This window comes from Pongo abelii, chromosome 11 (genome assembly GCF_028885655.2).
Source record: "Pongo abelii isolate AG06213 chromosome 11, NHGRI_mPonAbe1-v2.0_pri, whole genome shotgun sequence".
In the NCBI taxonomy this organism is placed as follows: domain Eukaryota; kingdom Metazoa; phylum Chordata; class Mammalia; order Primates; family Hominidae; genus Pongo; species Pongo abelii.
Window position 1 is genome coordinate 113,300,500 of NC_071996.2, and position 19,246 is coordinate 113,319,745.

The window sequence follows — 19,246 nt, forward strand, 5'->3', positions numbered from 1 at the left end:
TTTTTTTTAGATGGAGTCTTGCTCTGTCACCCAGGCTAGAGTGCAGTGGCACAATCTCCTCAGCCTCCCGAGTAGTTAGGATTACGGGTGCCCACCACCACGCCCAGCTAATTTTTTTGTATTTTTAGTAGAGACAGGGTTTCACCATCTTGGCCAGGCTGGTCTTGAACTCCTGACCTCGTGATCCACCTGCCTCGGCCTCCCAAAGTGCTGGGATTACAGGCGTGAGCCATCACACCCGGCCAGAAGTTCTTATTTATGAGATTTTTGGAGGTCCTGGGACACTGTATTTTTTCATTTTCCTTTTAAGCTGTATTAGAAAAATAATAATAATAAGAGGTGCCAGTGTGAACCTGACTGCCTACAGGATATTATGACTATTATGGGCTCTTTCAACCCTAAGATTCCATGACTCAGAGAAGATTATCTTCAGAGCTTTTCCAGTACAAACTAGCCTCAAAAAAAAAATCTTATTTTTCCATTTATCTCAAATCTCCTCTTCTCTTTAGTAACAATCCTGAAAACTTTCCATGTATGGCTGCTCCTGCTGATGCCATCCACACATGCATTCCTAGGTAACATTAGGCCTCTCTGCTCCCCTCCTCCATCAGGAATCCTCTGTCCTACATTCCAGTTCCATAGGATGCTTTGCCTGCCTAACTCAACATGTGCTGATTCAAGCTAAAGATTCAAATAATGGGTGGTAGTAACTTAATGTATTACCCTTCCTAAAGAAATTTGTTTTCAAATGAATTTTCAGTATCTTGACAAAGAATATGAACATTTCAGCCACTGTGTCTTAGGTGTATTTTTTAGAATATAAGCTTTTTTTTTGAGGAAAAGAATCAAACTCAGATCATACAGAAAAGTTGTAAGATATTTTTATGAATGAGTATACATTACCTCTTAATATTATCTTGTACACATTCTGCATCTACTCAGTATATTTTATCAGGAGCCACTGTAAAATGTTTAAATACTTTCTCCTTCATACAAAATTAAATTAAGTTGGCTTTAAGGCTATGTACATCATTGTATTTGTATTATTTGGAAATTGGTAATCCATATCTAGTTCTGAAGATTATTTCGTTAACTATTAGATTTACTAGAAACCTCATTTGCCCAATTAATCTATTTGGCCAATTCTCCTTCAGAAAATCTGACACTTAGGACATTAACACTTGGGTCTGGTGACTGCAAGCCTGGGCCAACCTTGAGAGAAGCACAACTTTCCCTCTGGCAGTTCCTGTATGGAACCGAGTTGGGAAATCTAAGAAGTAGAGGCAACCAAAACCAATGTCATCCAGACAGTACAACTGGGTCTATTATATGAAGAATCTCAACAGAGAGAAAGGATCCATGTATAAGATAAAAAGAGAGGAGGAGGCTTTAAAGGAGAGGGATGGAAATGGAGCCTGAAGAAGTCCTTGGGTTGCAACAAAAACCAAGAGCACTTTTTATAGGGTGGCTTTGACCTTGACTATGGGTACTGAGGGAGTTCTGAAGCCATGAAATTTACAAGGACATTTGATATTCGTGATTTTATTGTTCATTAAAGTTAGGTTCTCTTTTATATGCATCTATGTCATATATATAATACACATGTATTTGTGTGTATATATACCTGTATATATACACATGCACATTCTCAGAAATGACATTCTCTAAATATATTTGGCCTATCCTTAATCTCTCTGGATTTTAGTTTCCTTATCAGATGCTCTTTACATATTGTCTCTGAAGCATTCTATGATTCTCTATTAATATGCATGTGTAGGTATCACTGTTCTGATATATGGGAGAGCAGAGGGATAGAGGATGTTGGGAAGAATGTTAGTTCAGGGAGTTGGTAGTCTGGAAGGGGTGATTAACATGATGCTGTGTAGAAAAATTCCTGTTGTGTAATTCTAAGCTTATACTTTAAAATATATATACATATATATATTTTTTAGGTTGGCAGAAATTGCACACTCCCTTCTGAAGCTGGCACCATATGACACTCAGACAATGGAGAGTCGTGGGCTTCGGCGCTACATCATGGAGATGCTACCCATTACTGACTGGACAGCTGAGGCAGTGAGGCCAGCCCTCATCCTCATTTTAAAAAGATTGGATAGAATGTTCAACAAAATTCATAAGATGCCTACTTTGAGGTGAGAATGCCTCCTAGTTAGCTGTTGCTATCACAAATGTCAAAGTTAAGATTTGTCATTTTTTAAGATGATGGATCATTCTGGAGTTAAATGAATGACTTGAAAGTTTTCTTTGGTATATGTGCATAGTTAATAGGGTCTATGAATGCCTAAGTAGCAAAGCCTACATTTTGAGAAAAATAACATTTTCTTTAAAAGTATATGTGCTCATCTTGAAAAAATCTATCCATTTCTTAGCTATCATGCTCCTCATCTGACACATATAAAAATTTCAATTAGTACCCTTTAATCCCTTTTAAAATAAGGGAGGGTTGGCATTATAAATGAAACAACTAATGAGAAAAGAAAATGAATTTTATGTTCAAAATACTATATTTAAGATAGCTAGTTAACATAGTTAGGTACCAGTTTAGAGAAATTCCAAGCTTTACAATAATTGCCAAGCAGAAGCTTAAAAATTCGCAGGATTGAAAACAAACACCTAATTTTCACTTTTTTACCTAATTCAGTGTGGTACCAAATGAACACTATTAATGCTTGATCTTTGTTCAGTGATCTGGGAAATATTCATTGGTAGCCTACATATTAGCAGATGTTTTTGAACCACTCTACTTAGAGATGTGAGCTGAGTTTGGAAACTGTAGTGATAGTGAGCAGATAGTTCAACAGATTAATACTGGTAAACCCACTTACTCGGAAATTTCAAGCTTGGGTTAGTGAGCAAATTTTCTGTCCTTTTAAACTAAACCCAAAAATCAGTGTGACTCCTTCCCAAGAATTTATAGCACTTAATGTTCAATTCATCAGAATTTTTCAGGTATTAGTCCATAATCTCCTTCACACTAATCCAGCCTTCAGGAGTCATTAAAAAAACAAATTGAAAATTTTTATTCTAATAATTGATTATTTGTTTTTATATTCTTTTATACCGTGGTGATGACTGCCTATACATTATTTCAAGGTTATTTATTTCAATGGCATGGAAATGCCTGTTTTAAAACACTATTTCTTTAGTGATCCCAATAGAACATTTGTGTCTATCAGCAAATGGCTTATCAAAGATTTATAACTGTCTCACAAGGGTGTGTCGAAATAAATTCCTTTCTTAAATACTTCATATCTAAAGATGTTAAACATCTCCAAAAATGACCCATTTATGCTTCCCGAAAGTAGATTTCTGGATTAATACATAGGCTTGGTCAGTTATAGGCAATTTTCTTGGGAGATAGGCTATGAATATGGAGTTGGCTTGGATTTAAATTCATTAGGTGATCTCAGCTCAACACAAGAAATGTTGACTGAACCTGACCTGCACATTACCTTCAGTGTCGGAGATGTCACATAGCCTCATTTATGAATACATTTCCATTTGTCATTGCAGATTCCATTTCGCTAGAAAACATAAGCTTAGAAAGTATTGCCAGGAAAATATAAGGAAATACTGTTAATATCAGTAAAGCCCAAGCTGTTTATTTTGGGGCCACAGGGATGAATCAGTACTAGGGCAACTATGAAATGGATTGACTTTTATTACAGAAAATCCCATATTCATTTAATTGGGTTATGTATACAGTAACACCATTTATACTACCATAGAAAGTAGCCAAAAAATACATATCACTTCTTGGGAGGCCAAGAAAGAACATTGTTTAAATAAACTGTTTTCTTCTAATGTGATCGTCTTAGCAGGAGTTAAGCTATGTAAATCAAATTAGTGGTAGTCTGGTGTAAAAACTGATGGGTGTGTGTAATCTGATAAACAGGTTTCAGAAATGTAGCTGGGATCAGATTAGTTCTATTGGGAGTAATTACCCCTGTGATCAGTTTTCTACAATGGTAGTCTTAGGACCCTCTGTCAAAGCTAAAATCAGGGAAATTAAAATGCAACCTGTTCCTCATCTCTGTTTTTTCTTCAATAGATTTAGTCGAGTGGGGCAGGCCTGCCTCTGCTACGTTTTCAGTATCTTCTTCCCCTCCCAGTATGCTCTGTGCTTTTGGAACAATATGGGTAAACTTCATCCCAGAGACACGTCCTGTCTTAGATGGCGTCAGAATCACTGTCTCATTCACTTGTTTCAGACTCTCCAGAAGGGAGCCAAGCCGCTAATGGCACCTATATTGTATTCCAGGAGACAGGTTGAGTGGGAGCCTGCCAGCAATTTGATTGAAGGGGTTTGTTTGACACTTCAGAGGCAGCCAATCATATCCTTCCTGCCTCACCTTAGGTCACTGATCAATGTCTGTGTCAATCTGGTGAGTAGCCAAGTGGCAATCTTATGAAACTTTGCACAATGTAACTCTGCTATTGACTTCTCTGAATTGAAGATTTACAGGTCAACCACTTTGTGCCCCTATCTGCCCATGAAAACAGACGGCTCAGGTGACACTGAAAATAGTGAGGTACATTTCAAGGTGGTGTGTGGGGAGATCCAGGAACCCATCCCTACACAGAAGGGATTTTGGTGTGCTGCTTCCCATGCACTACTTTGACAATTCACCTCTTCAAGTTGCGCTGAGAGTTGAGGGCTGCCAGTTGGAGAGTGGGGTGGCGGAGCCTGCACAATTGGCTAGAAGTTGAGGTAGTCTGGGGTGGGGAACTTAAAATGCAAAGAGGATTTTTTTCTTTTATGGTGCAAAATGACACTATGAGTTGGCCAGTCTAGGATTTATGTGAAGAAAAAAATTTTTAATTGTTTATGTAATGTCTAGAGTCTGGTCCTGACAAGGTTTTGTAAAATGTGTGGAAACCATGTTAGAGCATCTCATTAAATAGGACCTGCTGCTTCACTAGTTGAGCAATAAATCTGTAGTTGGAATGCCTAGTGCAAATAGAGCTGTTGCCATCATCATTTTTGTCAGTATTTGCTCCATCAAGGAATGTTGACCGCATTCCTTTGAATTCACAACTAAGTGTCCAATCTCCTGATTAGAATAGCTTTTTGGTTCATCTCTCATTATTTACATAGTTAACTATAAACAACATTCTACAAAACCTTGGCTGAATTCAGTGTAATGTTTGATCTGACTCCAGACATTACATGCCTTCAGAAGGCAACAAGAAAGAAAAGATTGAAAGTAACATGCCCAACCTTCAATTTATCATTTTTATTATCATCATCATTGAGACTCCCTTACTACGGTTGCATGAAATTGCAATAGTCAAGGCTGGTCATGTGCTCTGTTTGTATTTCAGGTGATGGGAGTGGTAGGACCTTCCAGTGTTGCTGATGGATTACCCCTTCTTCATCTCAGCCCTTATCTCTCACCACCTCTGCCCTTCAGCACAGCTGTTGTCCGGCTTGTAGCATTGCAGATACAGGTGTGACTGCCTTACCTGTTTGTCACGCTCATTAAGTTGCTGGTTGAGGCACCAGACCATGGTGTTCTCGTTTTTTTCTGCAAAGGCTGGGCAAAATCTGTGAAACAAAAGTGTAAACACCTCCAAACTTTTATAGATTTGGAGCTTCAGCCCTGAGCTTGGCCCTAAGTTGTGCTTCTGTAATTCTTCTGGAGATCTCAAATATAGCAGAGTCATTTAGTCCTGCCACAACTTCAGGAACCACTTCAGTCATTGAAAATGTGTGCAAAATAATGGTTCACAGATAATCAGCTCACAATTGTTAATTAAAAGGCAGTAATATTCACAGTCTGGTTTTAAATTATTTTCAGAAAGAATTGCAATACAAAATTCTTTCAAATGTTATCACTAGACTTTGAATATCTTAATTTTCTTTAATGATTGTGGGTTGAATATTATGAGTGCTTTTTTAAAGAAAATTCTCCCCCTTAATTTATTTCTCAAAATTAAAATAATCATTCCCAAGGCAAACAAACAAACAAACAAACAAAAACTGCAGAATCCCGTCTCCTGAGTATTTCTGTGTGTCACCCAGTTTTAGAGAATGGTAAATCACTGGAAAGCTCCCTAATCAATGGAAAGTACACAACTGATGTAAATGGATAACTGACCCATCCATTGTTTGACAACCAAGCTTGATGGCTCATCATCCAGAGAATGGGTAGATGATAGAAAAGAGATCAAGTAAGAGCTGTGGCTACTGTGCAGAAGAGAAACAGTGACATCCCTAAAGTGATACACTTTAATAACTTGCGTACAAAGATCACATATTTCTTTCTATATTGCATATTGTTTCCTGGCTTGAAGAAGGCCTTTCATGGCAGGGGCCAGAGGAATAACTACCAAAAGGAGCAAGTGAGAAGTTCTGATTTTCTTCCTTCTCCTCTGTTGTTAAAATATTTATTGGTAGAAAAATAGAGAAAATTAATGGGGACATGAAGTTGTTTTTGTACCTGACCATAAGTATTCTAATTTTTCATTTAATATGCAAGATGTTACTATCTTTTTAGGTATATAGCTCTCAATTATATCAAGACAATGGTAAAGTATCAGTTTTGGGTGAAGCTTGTATGCTGTACAGACAACAATTGAACTCATAGTTTACAGGAGCAGCCAGCAGGGAGTCACCGTCTCCATCATACTGTGTAAAAACAAACATACTAAATGGGTGTGGTGGTCAATTAATCTTTTCTTCTATTATTGCTGCACAGGCTTTAAAAGAAGATTTTCCTTTAAGCCATGTGATCTCCCCATTCACCAATCAAGAGCGAAGGGAGGGGATGCTTTTAAATCTACTCATCCCATTTGTGCTCACAGTAGGATCTGGAAGCAAAGGTCTGATTAATTTAACTAAAGGAAATTTATCATTGTTGTTGTGTTTTCTTAAATGTCAGGCTGTTATTTCTTTTTGCTGTTCCCATGAAGGCTATCACTGAAGTCAGTCTGAATGATTTAAATAGGGTCATCTTAGGAAATAAGAGTTTTTCTTTCTTTTCAGTTTAGCTACCTGGGACCAGAGTTTCTCTGCTCTACTTCTTAGGAGATACATCCTATTTAAAGTCATTGCAGTACAGCAAAAATCAGGGGAACAGTTGTTCAGTTCAGTTGAGGAAATGGTATTCGTTGAAGTACAATATAAGAATTGACAGGTGAACAAACTTGCACAACCTACGGACACTGGGTTTAGCAGAAATCCTGCCACTGTCATTAAATTCCAATGTATTTTCATTACTCTTTCTTCTTAGGGGTAGAGGGATTCTTTTAGGAAAAGTTTGTCTCAAATGTAAGTACAGTGCATCATGAGTATTTGCAAAAAGAAAGGAGATTGAAATGGTAAGCGAGACATTTGGCTAAGACCACAAGTTTTTGGGTACCCACTATGGAGAAAATACTCAGGTGCCAGAATCACTGTTTCTGTCCATTGCTGAAGCTGTACTTGATGGGAAACACCTGAATTTCTAGGGTGTTGTAGTTTGGACTTGGAAAGAGCTGAGTTTTTCTGTATCTACTGTGGGCAGTCTACCTTGTGATGTTTTTCTTTCCACTTCCCTCTTCCAAATTCTGCCCCTCAGATAGCCCATGGCTGGAGCAGCCTGAGGTGCAGCTGCTGCTGCAGACAGTCATCAATGTGCTCCTCCCACCGCGGATCATCAGCACATCCAGGAGTAAGAACTTCATGTTAGAGAGCTCCCCAGCCCACTGCTCCACCCCTGGGGATGCTGGGAAAGACTTGCGCAGGGAAGGGCTGGCTGAGTCCACCAGCCAAGCAGCATACTTGGGTTGGTACTTTCTCTCTCTCTCTGTTTGTGCATGTGTATGTATATGTATGTGAAAATATATGTGTAGATAGATAGATAAATAAATAAATAGATGTACTTAGTTAAGTTCCAACTTAGAAAGAATTTAGAGAGACCTCAAACCAGAATGTATTTAAAGAGACCTCAATCCAGAATGTATTTAAAGAAGCCATTTGAACAGGAAACATTACCCTTGCAAAAAAGTCTGGTTTCCTTCAGTAAACATATGCCAAAAAACAACATGGTTTCACATCTGCCATGCCTAAATTACTTGGCTGTTTTATATACAAGTGTCTGGGCTTGTAAGGAAGGCATCTGCAGTAAAGATTCTTCCATGCTGATTAAGTACAAGATCACTAGTGAGGTTCAGTAGCTGTTATAAGATCTAAACTCAGTCTAGTATACAAAGACACAGCATTGCACAACACGTGGGGCTCATTGGTCTGTCACCTATATAAATGGAGTTCTGGATTTGGGCAGTCTACATCCTATGCAGCAAGATTTGGTGACCTTGCAATATGTTATGCCCCTACTAGCTCTTTTTCCTCCCTTAACATATCTTTAATCTCCCCTTTGATCATTATTCTAGTGAGGCCAGTCCAGTCCTGCTCCCATAGGCTTCCCAATCCCTTTCCCTCTTTGACTCCTACTTTCCCATTATCCCATGCTGCCTTTAACCTGGTCCTGACCCATGGAGCAATGGAAAGCCACTCTTTGGCCCTGAATGAACTGGGCCAGCAGGAAAAGACCACTCTTGCCATAGCACTGAGAATAAGTGGCACTGGCAGTGGGGAATTTCAAAATGAGAAAGTCTTGCCTGATATTTTTCAATTCACCAAAGCAGATATTGGTGAGAAGTATAAAATGAACACAAACACATTGATGAAAATGAGTCCTTGGAGTTTGGAGTATGTGGGGGGGGTGGTGTTTGAACTGCCTTATAATGGGATGTGTTTGAAAATGAGGGGATTGACAATGAAAATGAAAAAGGAGAAAAAGACACAAGGAATGCATGTACCCAGGACCAACCCATATGGATGCTCAGTTGGCCAAGGTATACAAAAGTAGAATTCAAATCTAAGCTCTATCATAGAGCCCTACATGAAGTTTAGGATTGCACAGAGGATGATGGAGAAAAAGGGCTTACCATGTACAGGAAGGATATGAGAAGACACTTGATGAGTTTCTGTCCTCTCCACTGTCTGCCTTTTCAGTAAAGAGTTGTTGTTACTTTGTTAGTGGCCAGGCTACTGAACCTGTATTTTAAGTTTGTTTTTACATTTATTTTGAGCACTTACTGTGCACCAAGCAGTTTTCTGTGCTTTACACTATTACCACATTGAATCCTCTCATCTTCTCAATAACTCTAAGAAGTTAGTGTTATTCTCATTTTAGGAGTGAAGAGGCTGGGGCCCAGAAAGGTTGAGTAACTTGCCTGAAGGCATATATCTTAATAAGTGACAGAGCTAGAATGAGTCTCTGTTCTTGAGCCCCTTTTATACACTGCTGTGTCTTAGGCTGATGGAGGTTTAGGTGGAAAGTAAAATGGCAGAAAGCCAAAGTCGGCCAACAGGCTTAGTAACAGTGAAAACGTCATCAGAATTATGGTAGAGAAAGAGGAGTGTTGTTTTTTGTTTGTTTGTTTGTTTAGTTGAGGGAAAGGAATTGAGATAAGCAATTGCTGTGAAAAGTGAGATTTTGAGGAGGAATACGGGTAAGAAAGAATCTTGCAATCTCTCTCTCTGTGTTACATGGCATGGTTCTCTCCTGGAAACATCCTAAAGATGGTAAAGGCATATGTGACTCTTGAGGATTTTAGAGAATTGGATTTCTGTGTGCATTTAGTCACTCAATGCACTTAAGAAAGATTTTTGTGTTTTCCTAATCAGAATCAAAATGTGTTTCGTATACACATTTTTTGGATGCTGAGATTGATGGGCCTTAAAAATGATCAAGAAGGCCCAGGTCACTTGACTGCCCCATGGCAGACTCCATGGTAAAAGCTGTAGTGGCAGAGGGAGCTCCCGTCATAATCTTTGATGTCTTCACAATACTCTGGTTTGTCCTGACACATGGTTTGGGAAATATGCTTCCTGAAAAATAAAAATAAATGTAGAATGTGAAGGGCTGCCAGAATCTGAGAGGAAAGAGATATGGACAAATAAATCCAGTAGGGTTTAGTAATAGACGTAGTGTGCGATGAAGGAAGGTGTTTTTATTTTTGGAAAGATACACTGCATGCATTTACTGGTTATCTCTGGGGAACAGTTTAGTGTGGGGTCAGGAAGAGAACTGGGAAGGAAAAGGACTTAATATTTTTTAACTTTGTGTACTTCTTCATGGTTTTATTTTACTTTTAGTAACACAAATATTTATTTTTATGGTTAAAAGAAAAAAGGAAAAGATTTTTAAGATCCATGTTTTAGCTAAGAATGTGAGTGATATGTCCGTATTACCATAAAGTTATTATGACAAAACTTTTGGAAGGTAAAACGTTAGCCACACATCATGTTTATGAAACATTTTCCTTTCAATTCAGTGGACCATATTGCTCTGTATTTTCCAAAATAGTAGTTCTTAAGATGCACTTAAGAAAGATACTTGAGTACTCTTCATCAGAATCAAAACACTTAGCATACACGTTTTTGTCTCGATGTCCAGAATACTCTTGCTCGGGAACACATATGAAGTTTTTAGAAACATGGAGAGAGCTTAGAAATTTAGAAAATTTCTAAAGGTGCATAAAGGGCTCTGGATGTAGGTTGGGTTCCTCGGAAGCACAGGTCCTCAGGCTCATTTTTCTCTTTTCCCGGTGTGAAGCGCTGAAGGTGATTCTCGTCTGCTTTGAGAGGCAGCTCGGAAGCCAGTGGTACTGGCTGAGCCTCCAGGTGAAGGAGATGGCTCTGCGGAAGGTGGGAGGCCTGGCCCTTTGGGATTTCCTTGACTTCATCGTGCGGACCCGAATACCCATCTTTGTGCTTTTGCGCCCTTTCATCCAGTGCAAGGTGTGGTGTGTGCTTCTCCTCCTGAAAGTGGCAAGCTCAAATGAATGTGTGGCTCTCTACTGAGGCAGGAATATGGCAGGAGTGCTCATGGTACCTACTGTTGCCAGTTAGTAGGGCCTGTTAATACCATGCTTGATGAGAAAACCACCCAAAAATATATTCCAGAGGATAAAATTTCACACTAGAAATGCCTTCACAGTAAGAGCTTTATTGGAGTCTGTAAAACTTTGCCCGCTCCCTACTAATCATTCCCCACTCTACCCACCCAAAAGATTGGTCCAGTGGAATAGTTTGGAGAATCTTCTATCTTCAGTGGCATGACTGAGATCTGATTTTAAATAAACATATGAAAACATAGGATACTTAACGTATGTTTTTCCTCCAAGACCCTCAGTACCCATCTACACTTGTTCTTTTCATGCCCCAATTTCTTAGAGCAGTGATTTAAAATGATGTAATTATTAAGCACTTCTGTGTAAAGTGCCATTCTAGGAACATCACATGCATTACCTTATTTATTCCTCACAACAATGAAATAGGTACAGCAATTAGCCCATTTTATGGATGGAAAATTGAGGCCCTGAGAATGTTATGCCTCCCTTTCAGCTGCTGGCCCAACCAGCAGAGAATCATGAAGAGCTTTCCGCCCGGCAACATATTGCCGACCAGCTGGAGCGGCGCTTCATACCACGCCCTTTGTGTAAGAGCTCGCTCATTGCTGAGTTCAACAGTGAACTAAAAATTCTAAAAGAGGCAGTTCATAGTGGATCAGGTGAGTGTGCATGAGAGTGTTGTGAATTTGTTTGACTAGTGGAACTCACAGCCTACAAAGAATCCCTCTGTCCAGATCACCACACTTTTTGGAACTATGAATACGTTAGCCATTTTGGTACACTGCTAGATTTGACCATTTCTAATAAGTTAGCCATTTGACCACCACTAGATTTGACTTCCTCTTTTGTCAGTAACAAAATAGAAATCAAAAGGATATCATAAGAATTTAGTTTTCCTTTTCTATATATTTTTTAATCTTCATTTTAGTAGTTAATCTCTTTCTTGAGTATTTAATTGGAAGAAAAATGGTTTAAATCATTACCTTTATTTCCTTTTTGAAAAAGAGAAGGGGGACATTCATTTATTGAGCTTCTATTTTATGGTAGATTATTTCCTTTAATCCATACAAATACCTTCAAGGTATATAATTGAAAGTCCCTGTAAAGAATGAGGAAACAGACACAGTAGAAAATAGATAAATAATTTACAAGTAAATAACTTACTACTGTCACACACAAAGTGATTATTTTAAGGGGATTTTTCAACCAGATCTCTGTGATTGATTTATAAAGCCTTTAACTTTAACTTTTCACACGTTGGAAGGGGAAGGATTCCCTTAGAGCTGGTAAACTAGGAGGTACTTTCTTTACATTAGTCTAAAGGTATCCTTTGAGAGTACATTGCTTTCTTTCTTATAACTATATTAGCAGCAGATTACTGAGGAAGGAAAATAAATCATTATTTGCCATTAGAGGGCAGTCATTACCCACAAGTAAAATGTAATATGTGATAGATTTTCTTTTTTGTGGGAGGGAAGGGTTATTTGCTTTCTTTTGAAAGCTGTTATTGTTCTTTGCAGACAATGTGTTAAAAACAAAAAATTGACAGGTATAATCCTGGTGAAATTTACACATTATCATTCAAATATTCTGCTTTGTAATAAAATAACCTGACATAGAACTGAGGGGTATTTTATAGGTCGTAATTTCCAGAAAATGAGAATAAGAACAGTTTTGATTATGCGTTGTGGGGTTCACATCAGACAACTTATTTATTACTTTGATGTGCTTGTGTCAGATAAGATATATTTCTTAGTAAAAAATGCCAAGTTGGAAGCTACAATTCAGGTCAAATTTAATTTGCATCCTACCAACCTTGGAAAATAAAATAGAAAACCAATAAGAAAGGCAACAATGTCAAAGCATTTAATATTGTTACAGATGTTATGTTCTGGCAAGGGAACTATTTAATTATATCAGTGGCCAATACTGATTCTTTAAAATAAAAAATCCCCACTTTCATTTGCAACTTTGTTATAAAGATCATTTGTCTGGGACACATTATTTAACTAACCTTTCCTAAAAAATACAAGTGGTCAGGGAGGACTTTGAAGTGGACATTTAAGATTCTCACCATGCATTTCCTTTGGTCTCTCGAATCCTCTAGCCTACCAAGGCAAGACATCCATCAGTACCGTGGGCACCTCCACCTCTGCTTACCGCCTGAGCTTGGCCACCATGTCCCGCTCTAACACAGGCACAGGCACTGTCTGGGAGCAGGACAGTGAGCCATCCCAGCAGGCTTCGCAGGACACCCTGAGTCGGACTGATGAGGAAGATGAGGAAAGTAGGTCATTCCAAAGAATCTGGGTGGAAGACATGGCTTGGCCATACGAGCAGGGGCTTGGGAAGGATTACTGCCCTTCTGACCTTTTCCGCTTCTGATCCCCTAAGTCATTTTTACAAAAGGAGTTCTAGGGGAAATGTGACTGATTCCATGATTCCTAATGCCTGCATTTCTGTAAATTCCTTGATATCCTTTGGTAATTTAAAAAGAATTCAGGAAAAAAGTAAATCATTAGTGACTCCTAAATTTTCTTTAAACCTATATAGTCACCTTTTTCCACTAACTCCCATTTAAATTGTGGATAACTAACCAAGGAAAGCACTTATTCTCCTTTTTCCTGGACATCTTGCTTAGAGGGTTGATTGGAACTTAAATGGCCTCATTAGGCAAGGAAAAGTGAGCCGTGTATATGCCTAGGACTCAGAAAAGACCAGTTGGCTCTACCAGCCAGTATGTAAACCAGCAGGCTGTCTTGAGGGAAAGTACTCCAAAGCTGAGTTAAGAGAATCCCCAGTGACTAGGTCAGCCCAGAAGCTTCTAAGGCATGTGCTAGAGATTTGGTGTGATGACATGAGGAGAAATACTACATATGTATGCTTCACAGGAGGTTATAAAAAGTAAAATTAGGGTGAAAGGTTCCATTAAATGCTACTGTCATTTCAGGGGTCTTAATATTGCATTAATTATTTTCCACTTGTGTGTTAAGATACTCTGCTATAACGTTTATAGCAAAGTTGTGTTGTCAATACCATATGAATGAGAACAAAATTTAGATCTTCACTCAGAGGCTCTCCATACCAAACAACAACAAAAAGCTCTACTCTGAACTAAATTAAATAGAAGAAATGAGAGTTGAGGTTAGAATTTTAATTAACTAAGATGAATAAAAGTGTTTTAATGTCCTATGACAGTTGGGAATGTAAGAGAAGAGAAAAAATAAATGCTTTGTCAGTACTTACCAGTAATATTTGCAGTTAGCTTCAGCGTTGGTCAGACAAGGGAAAAATCATATTGTCCTGTGCCTGGCCTATAGACACATTTCTGTCTAAATCACCCTGGTGACTGCTCATGAAAATACACCTAAAGTTGTAATTAGGGAAATCTTGACTGAGAAAACACCATGAAAGGGAAAAGGATCAGCAGTTTAAATATCCATTAAGTATGGGTAAAACTTAAAGAAAATCAATTTTTTCTTTAGTGGTTGAAGTAGCCTCTCCCAGCAATTCTTATTAATTATAGGAAATGATATCACCTATTTTTGTAGAGCTAAATATATTTTGCAGGTAACCTTATAAATAATAGGTTACCTAACCTGTAGGAAGGAGCAAGGAAAGAAAAGTAAGTAAGACTTAAACAGGGATATCACTGGCCAAAAGCCAACACTAACATACTGATGAGGCAGCAGGGGGATTGGGGAGCCATGCAATTTTTTGCTTATATCTCTGATCACAGACATCATAACCATTCCAATGAAAGCAAGATTGCTAACAAATGGTATTGTGTGTTTGTGATATGGGTGTGTATTAATTTAAATAGGGAGGGGTATGAAAACCAGATCATTGTTTTGAATTAAACTTTCTTACATTCAATAATCAGACTTGTATTAAGGCCTGTCAGGTATAAGATAAGGAAGAAGGAAGTACGAGAAAGATACATTCTCTGCTTTCTAAGATCTTATAATAGATATAGTTATGTAGAGGAGATGAGAGACATTTACAATAAAGAACACCTAGAAAAGAGTTACTGGTAGACAGCACATGCTTAATCACCAAACAAATACTGGGGACATAAGTGTTAAGTGATATGTGAATACAAATAAGGGGGAATAATCAATAGGATTTGGGAAAGGCCTTTGTAGAAATAGCTGAATCTATCCTACCACGTTTTTTATATTTTTAAGACACATTTGTTTATTCTCTTCCCTGTGGACACATCTAAAAAGAAAATATCATTCTATAACAAGAATCAATTTTAAGTCAGTGATTATATAGCAAATTAAAATTGCTAGCACGTTTTATATTCACCTTTTGATTTGAAATAAGTTCAATTAGAAATATGATTACTTTGATATTTTAAATAAATAGTATCAGATGATCTTATACAGTAGCACACATTCTCCAAAACTCAATATGTTTATCAAAGAATATTAGTGTTCATCAACAAACAACATTAGCTTATTTGGAATTAAGTCACTTTGTCATAAATACTGTGCTAAAGTTAATTTTCATATGAATTTGAGTACATTAATCTCTGCTTCTGTATGGGCGCAGTGGCTCATGCCTGTAATCCCAGCACTTTGGGACGCCGAGGTGGGTGGATCACCTGAGGTCAGGAGTTCAAGACCAGCCTGGCCAACATGATGAAACCCCATCTCTACTAAAAATACAAAAACTAGCTGAGCGTGGTGGTATGTGCCTCTAGTCCCAGCTACTTGGGAGGCTGAGGCATGGGAACCACTTGAACCTGGGAGGCGGAGGTTGCAGTGAGCCAAGATTGCGCCAATGCACTCCAGCCTGGGCAACAGAGTGAGCCTCTGTCTCAAAAACAAAAAACAAACAAACCAAAACAAAAAAAACCTCTGCTTCTATGGAGAAAACAAAAATCACATACTTTAATTTTAAAATTTCGGTTAAAATAAGCATTTATTTCTTAACTTTATAGCTTTCAAATATTTTTCCTAAAAATATCTGAAATTGTCTTTCCCTCAGCAGTCTAGAAATTATTAACTGTACTGAATGTGGTTTTTGAATGTCAAGGAAATGTATTTGACTCATTCAATAACAAAGTCCCCTGAAGTATTTATGGAATGTTTTTAAAAAATTATGTGCTAGCTTTTCTCAAATCTTAAATTTGCTGATGCCTGTTGACTTTCACAAATAATCTACTTGTAAAAATTTACATTTATTTCATGAAGGATGTTCTAGTGTGGAAGGGTGGGAGATGTATAGACGTGAAGAATTATCATTACCCCCAAAGGTCTAAGTTTTTTTTATCTGTATGAAGGGACCAATGATAATTTAGATTTACAAACAGCCCTAAGTTGTACACAAGCCAAGACAGAACCCAAGTACAGCTTTGGTTGGGTTTTTCTGGTCAGTGTCATAGTTTTTGTAACACTCTATTCCTTTGCCCCTTTTAGATGACTCTATAAGCATGCCCAGCGTGGTAAGTGAACAAGAAGCTTACCTCCTGAGTGCCATTGGAAGGAGGCGATTCTCCAGCCATGTCTCCAGCATGTCTGCACCTCAGGCTGAGGTGGGCATGCTACCCAGCCAGAGGTAAACAGCTATGGTTATATTATACTCTGCATTTGGGGGCAAAGTTAGAAATTCTGAAAATACACTCCTGTTATTCTACAAAGACTGAAAGAGAAGCAAGCAATGGTAATGTTTTTAGATAGATCATTCCACAAAGGATTTGTCAACTAGGTTCCTGCGGCAACACTTTGCAGTTTTCTAAGCCAAGCTAGTAGAAGGGATCCCAATTTCTGATCCAAGTATTCTCTCCTTAAAAATTTTCCATAGACATATGATCTTCTTTCTGTTGTCAAATGGCATTCTTGTATTTCAGATTTATCATTAGCTAAGCTAATGATGGGTACTTGGCAAGAGTTAGGACCATCTTTATGTTTTTGGTAAAGTTTAGGCTTCTGATACATTATTAGTATTCAGTTGTAGGTAGTGACACTTAACCAAGCAGCAAAGGATCTATGCCACTGTGTGTGACCTTGGGCAGTTCATTTAACCGTAATCCACAGTTCTCCCTCTGTAAAATGAAGAGGTTTGCTAAAATGATCTTTAAGGTAACTTCTCCATCTATAGTTCTATGATTCCATGAAAAAACCCCTTTAAATATTTTGTGTGTTCTCTGTCTCTTAAGAATATAAGTAAAAAAAAAACTTCCTCTATATATATGTGTATGTATATATATATACATACAATAAAAGTATAATGAAAATGATCTCATGTGAGTCAAAACATTTATCTTAAGTAGATAAATGTTTTGGAACCAATGATATTTTCACTTCAGGAATTGAGTTTTTCAAGGAATTGACCTTATGTGATTTTAGTGTGTTGCTTATTTTTAATACGTATAGATTCATTGTAGTACAACTCACACATGGAAAATAATAAAATTCAGGGCATATTCGGACGTTCACATAAAACCAGTTTATATGTAGGAATAATTACCCTGTACCCAAATCCTTTCGCAAATGGTTCATGAACTACACAGGTGAAATAAAATTTGTGAAATAAAGCCCAAGTTTGGAGAATATCAAAGAATAGGGTAAAATGATAAATCATTAATAAACAAGTTGCATACTTTTTAAGAAGGCAATGTTTTATATAAGTACCATTTAATTATTACAAAGATTAATACTATATAAAGGTTTGTAATACTATATAAAGGTTCGTATCATTGTAAGAAATTGTTTTACATACCATTTGGCAATTTTCCTTTGAAAAGAAAGTCTTATACACAAAAAGTGTGAACAAAATCAAAGCCAAACAATAACATGTCCAAAAAAAGATATAAAGCCACACAAGCAGCTAATATTGGTAGCTATCAGTGTATTTTTAATTGCTAGCAATGTGCATGGTTCTATGAAGAATATTTTTAAAAATCAATTATTTGAAAGTTTTATTTAAATTATAGAATTGTAGAAATTTCATAAAGAGGTTTTTTGTTGTTATTTACCTAAAATAACCAGGCCATCAATTTCCTTTTTACATATTCATTAAGGGGTCAAGTTGTTCGCAGGGAGAAAATTTGTCCTATTATACATATCTTGATTGTAAATCTTCTTGATTTCTAGAAATCAAGAAAAAATAATATAGTTAAATAGTTTGCACTTCATTCATATTTTGGAAGACTAGTGAAGGTAATAATACTGTCTCTGTACATAAGGGAAAGTGAGTCTCTTCCTAGGGACAGAGGCTGTTTTTATAGTGAACTTTTATGTCAGCCTCAATTCTTTGGGGTGAGGCACTCCAGTTTTCTAAATGGTTTAGTTCTCTCCAATTTAACGAGTATTTATTGAGTGCCTCACAGATGCTTAGCTCAATGCTAGGCACTGAAAGAAGGACAGATAAAGCATGATAGTTTCTGTTCACAAATCTCAGTTCAGCTACATACATATCAATCAATCGATAAACAATTTAATTATTCTCTCACCAACCTGACAGGTTTCTTCTTTTGGCATTTACAATTCAGTCACTAGAGGATGGAGAGTAAGGAGGTAAATGCAAGTTCCACGTGAATTTTCTAAGATATCTTCCTTCCATTTGTTTACTTGCATTTTCATTGCAAAATTAGCAGGGAAAGTTGTGTTCTTTCTTTGCTTTTCTTAATGGCATCAGTTCCAAGAGCTTGGTTGTGGCAGTTCATGGTAAGTGGTTTTTGTGTGCTAATGTTAGAATGCACAAGAAAGAAGCAGGGTCCTGGTCAATGAAACACCATGCACATAAGACAGGTTAAAAATAATCACCACCTAGCCAAATGGTTACCAAAGGAAATGATAGTTTCATCTTCTACAGATTCATTCTGCAATGTGTTTCAGAGCCTATGGGCCCATTCGGAGTTCATTTTAACTCTTGACCCATAAATAGGTTACTCTTCTGAGAGTTGTATCCATCCAAAGCCCTTCCTCCCCCATTGCCTTGAGTCCTATGTCTTGACAAACCCAGCACAAGGTGAAATGGTTGACTGTCTCCTTTTCCTTCCTTGTTCTGTTAAATCTATTTATTTTTGGTTCTTGGAAGCAGAAAATTGCATGCCTTTTTTCTTTTTTCTTTTTTTTTTCATTTTCTTTCCCTAAATGCTTCATCTCCCTACCCCTCCTGCAGTGAACCTAATGTCCTCGATGACTCCCAGGGCCTGGCCGCCGAGGGCAGCCTTTCTAGGTACAGTGTCAATGCTACCTGTCTATTGGTGTCTGTGCTGGGAAACTAGCTGTTCCCTGTCTCCTCTGTCTCTCTGTCTTCTCTGTCTCTTCTCGCCCTGTCTTAATATCTATTTCCATTCCTTGCCCTT

The 19,246-nt window shown here is 37.6% G+C and overlaps 1 protein-coding gene across 11 annotated transcripts in view; it reads left to right on the forward strand.

Annotated features, from left to right (window-relative positions):
- UNC80 (unc-80 homolog, NALCN channel complex subunit) overlaps positions 1-19,246 on the forward strand; it is a 229,246-nt gene that overhangs the window by 196,367 nt on the left and 13,633 nt on the right. For 9 of the 11 annotated variants that reach the window (XM_054549776.2, XM_054549777.2, XM_054549786.2 and 6 more), the window contains 10 exons: positions 1,953-2,153; positions 4,283-4,406; positions 5,347-5,472; positions 6,723-6,846; positions 7,584-7,790; positions 10,629-10,813; positions 11,420-11,585; positions 13,034-13,213; positions 16,353-16,491; positions 19,060-19,116. In XM_054549776.2, coding sequence (XP_054405751.1) covers positions 1,953-2,153; positions 4,283-4,406; positions 5,347-5,472; positions 6,723-6,846; positions 7,584-7,790; positions 10,629-10,813; positions 11,420-11,585; positions 13,034-13,213; positions 16,353-16,491; positions 19,060-19,116 — 1,509 coding nt within the window. The remainder of the gene's footprint in view (positions 1-1,952; positions 2,154-4,282; positions 4,407-5,346; positions 5,473-6,722; positions 6,847-7,583; positions 7,791-10,628; positions 10,814-11,419; positions 11,586-13,033; positions 13,214-16,352; positions 16,492-19,059; positions 19,117-19,246) is intronic. The other 2 variants (XM_054549783.2, XM_002812802.4) reach the window with 1 other exon arrangement.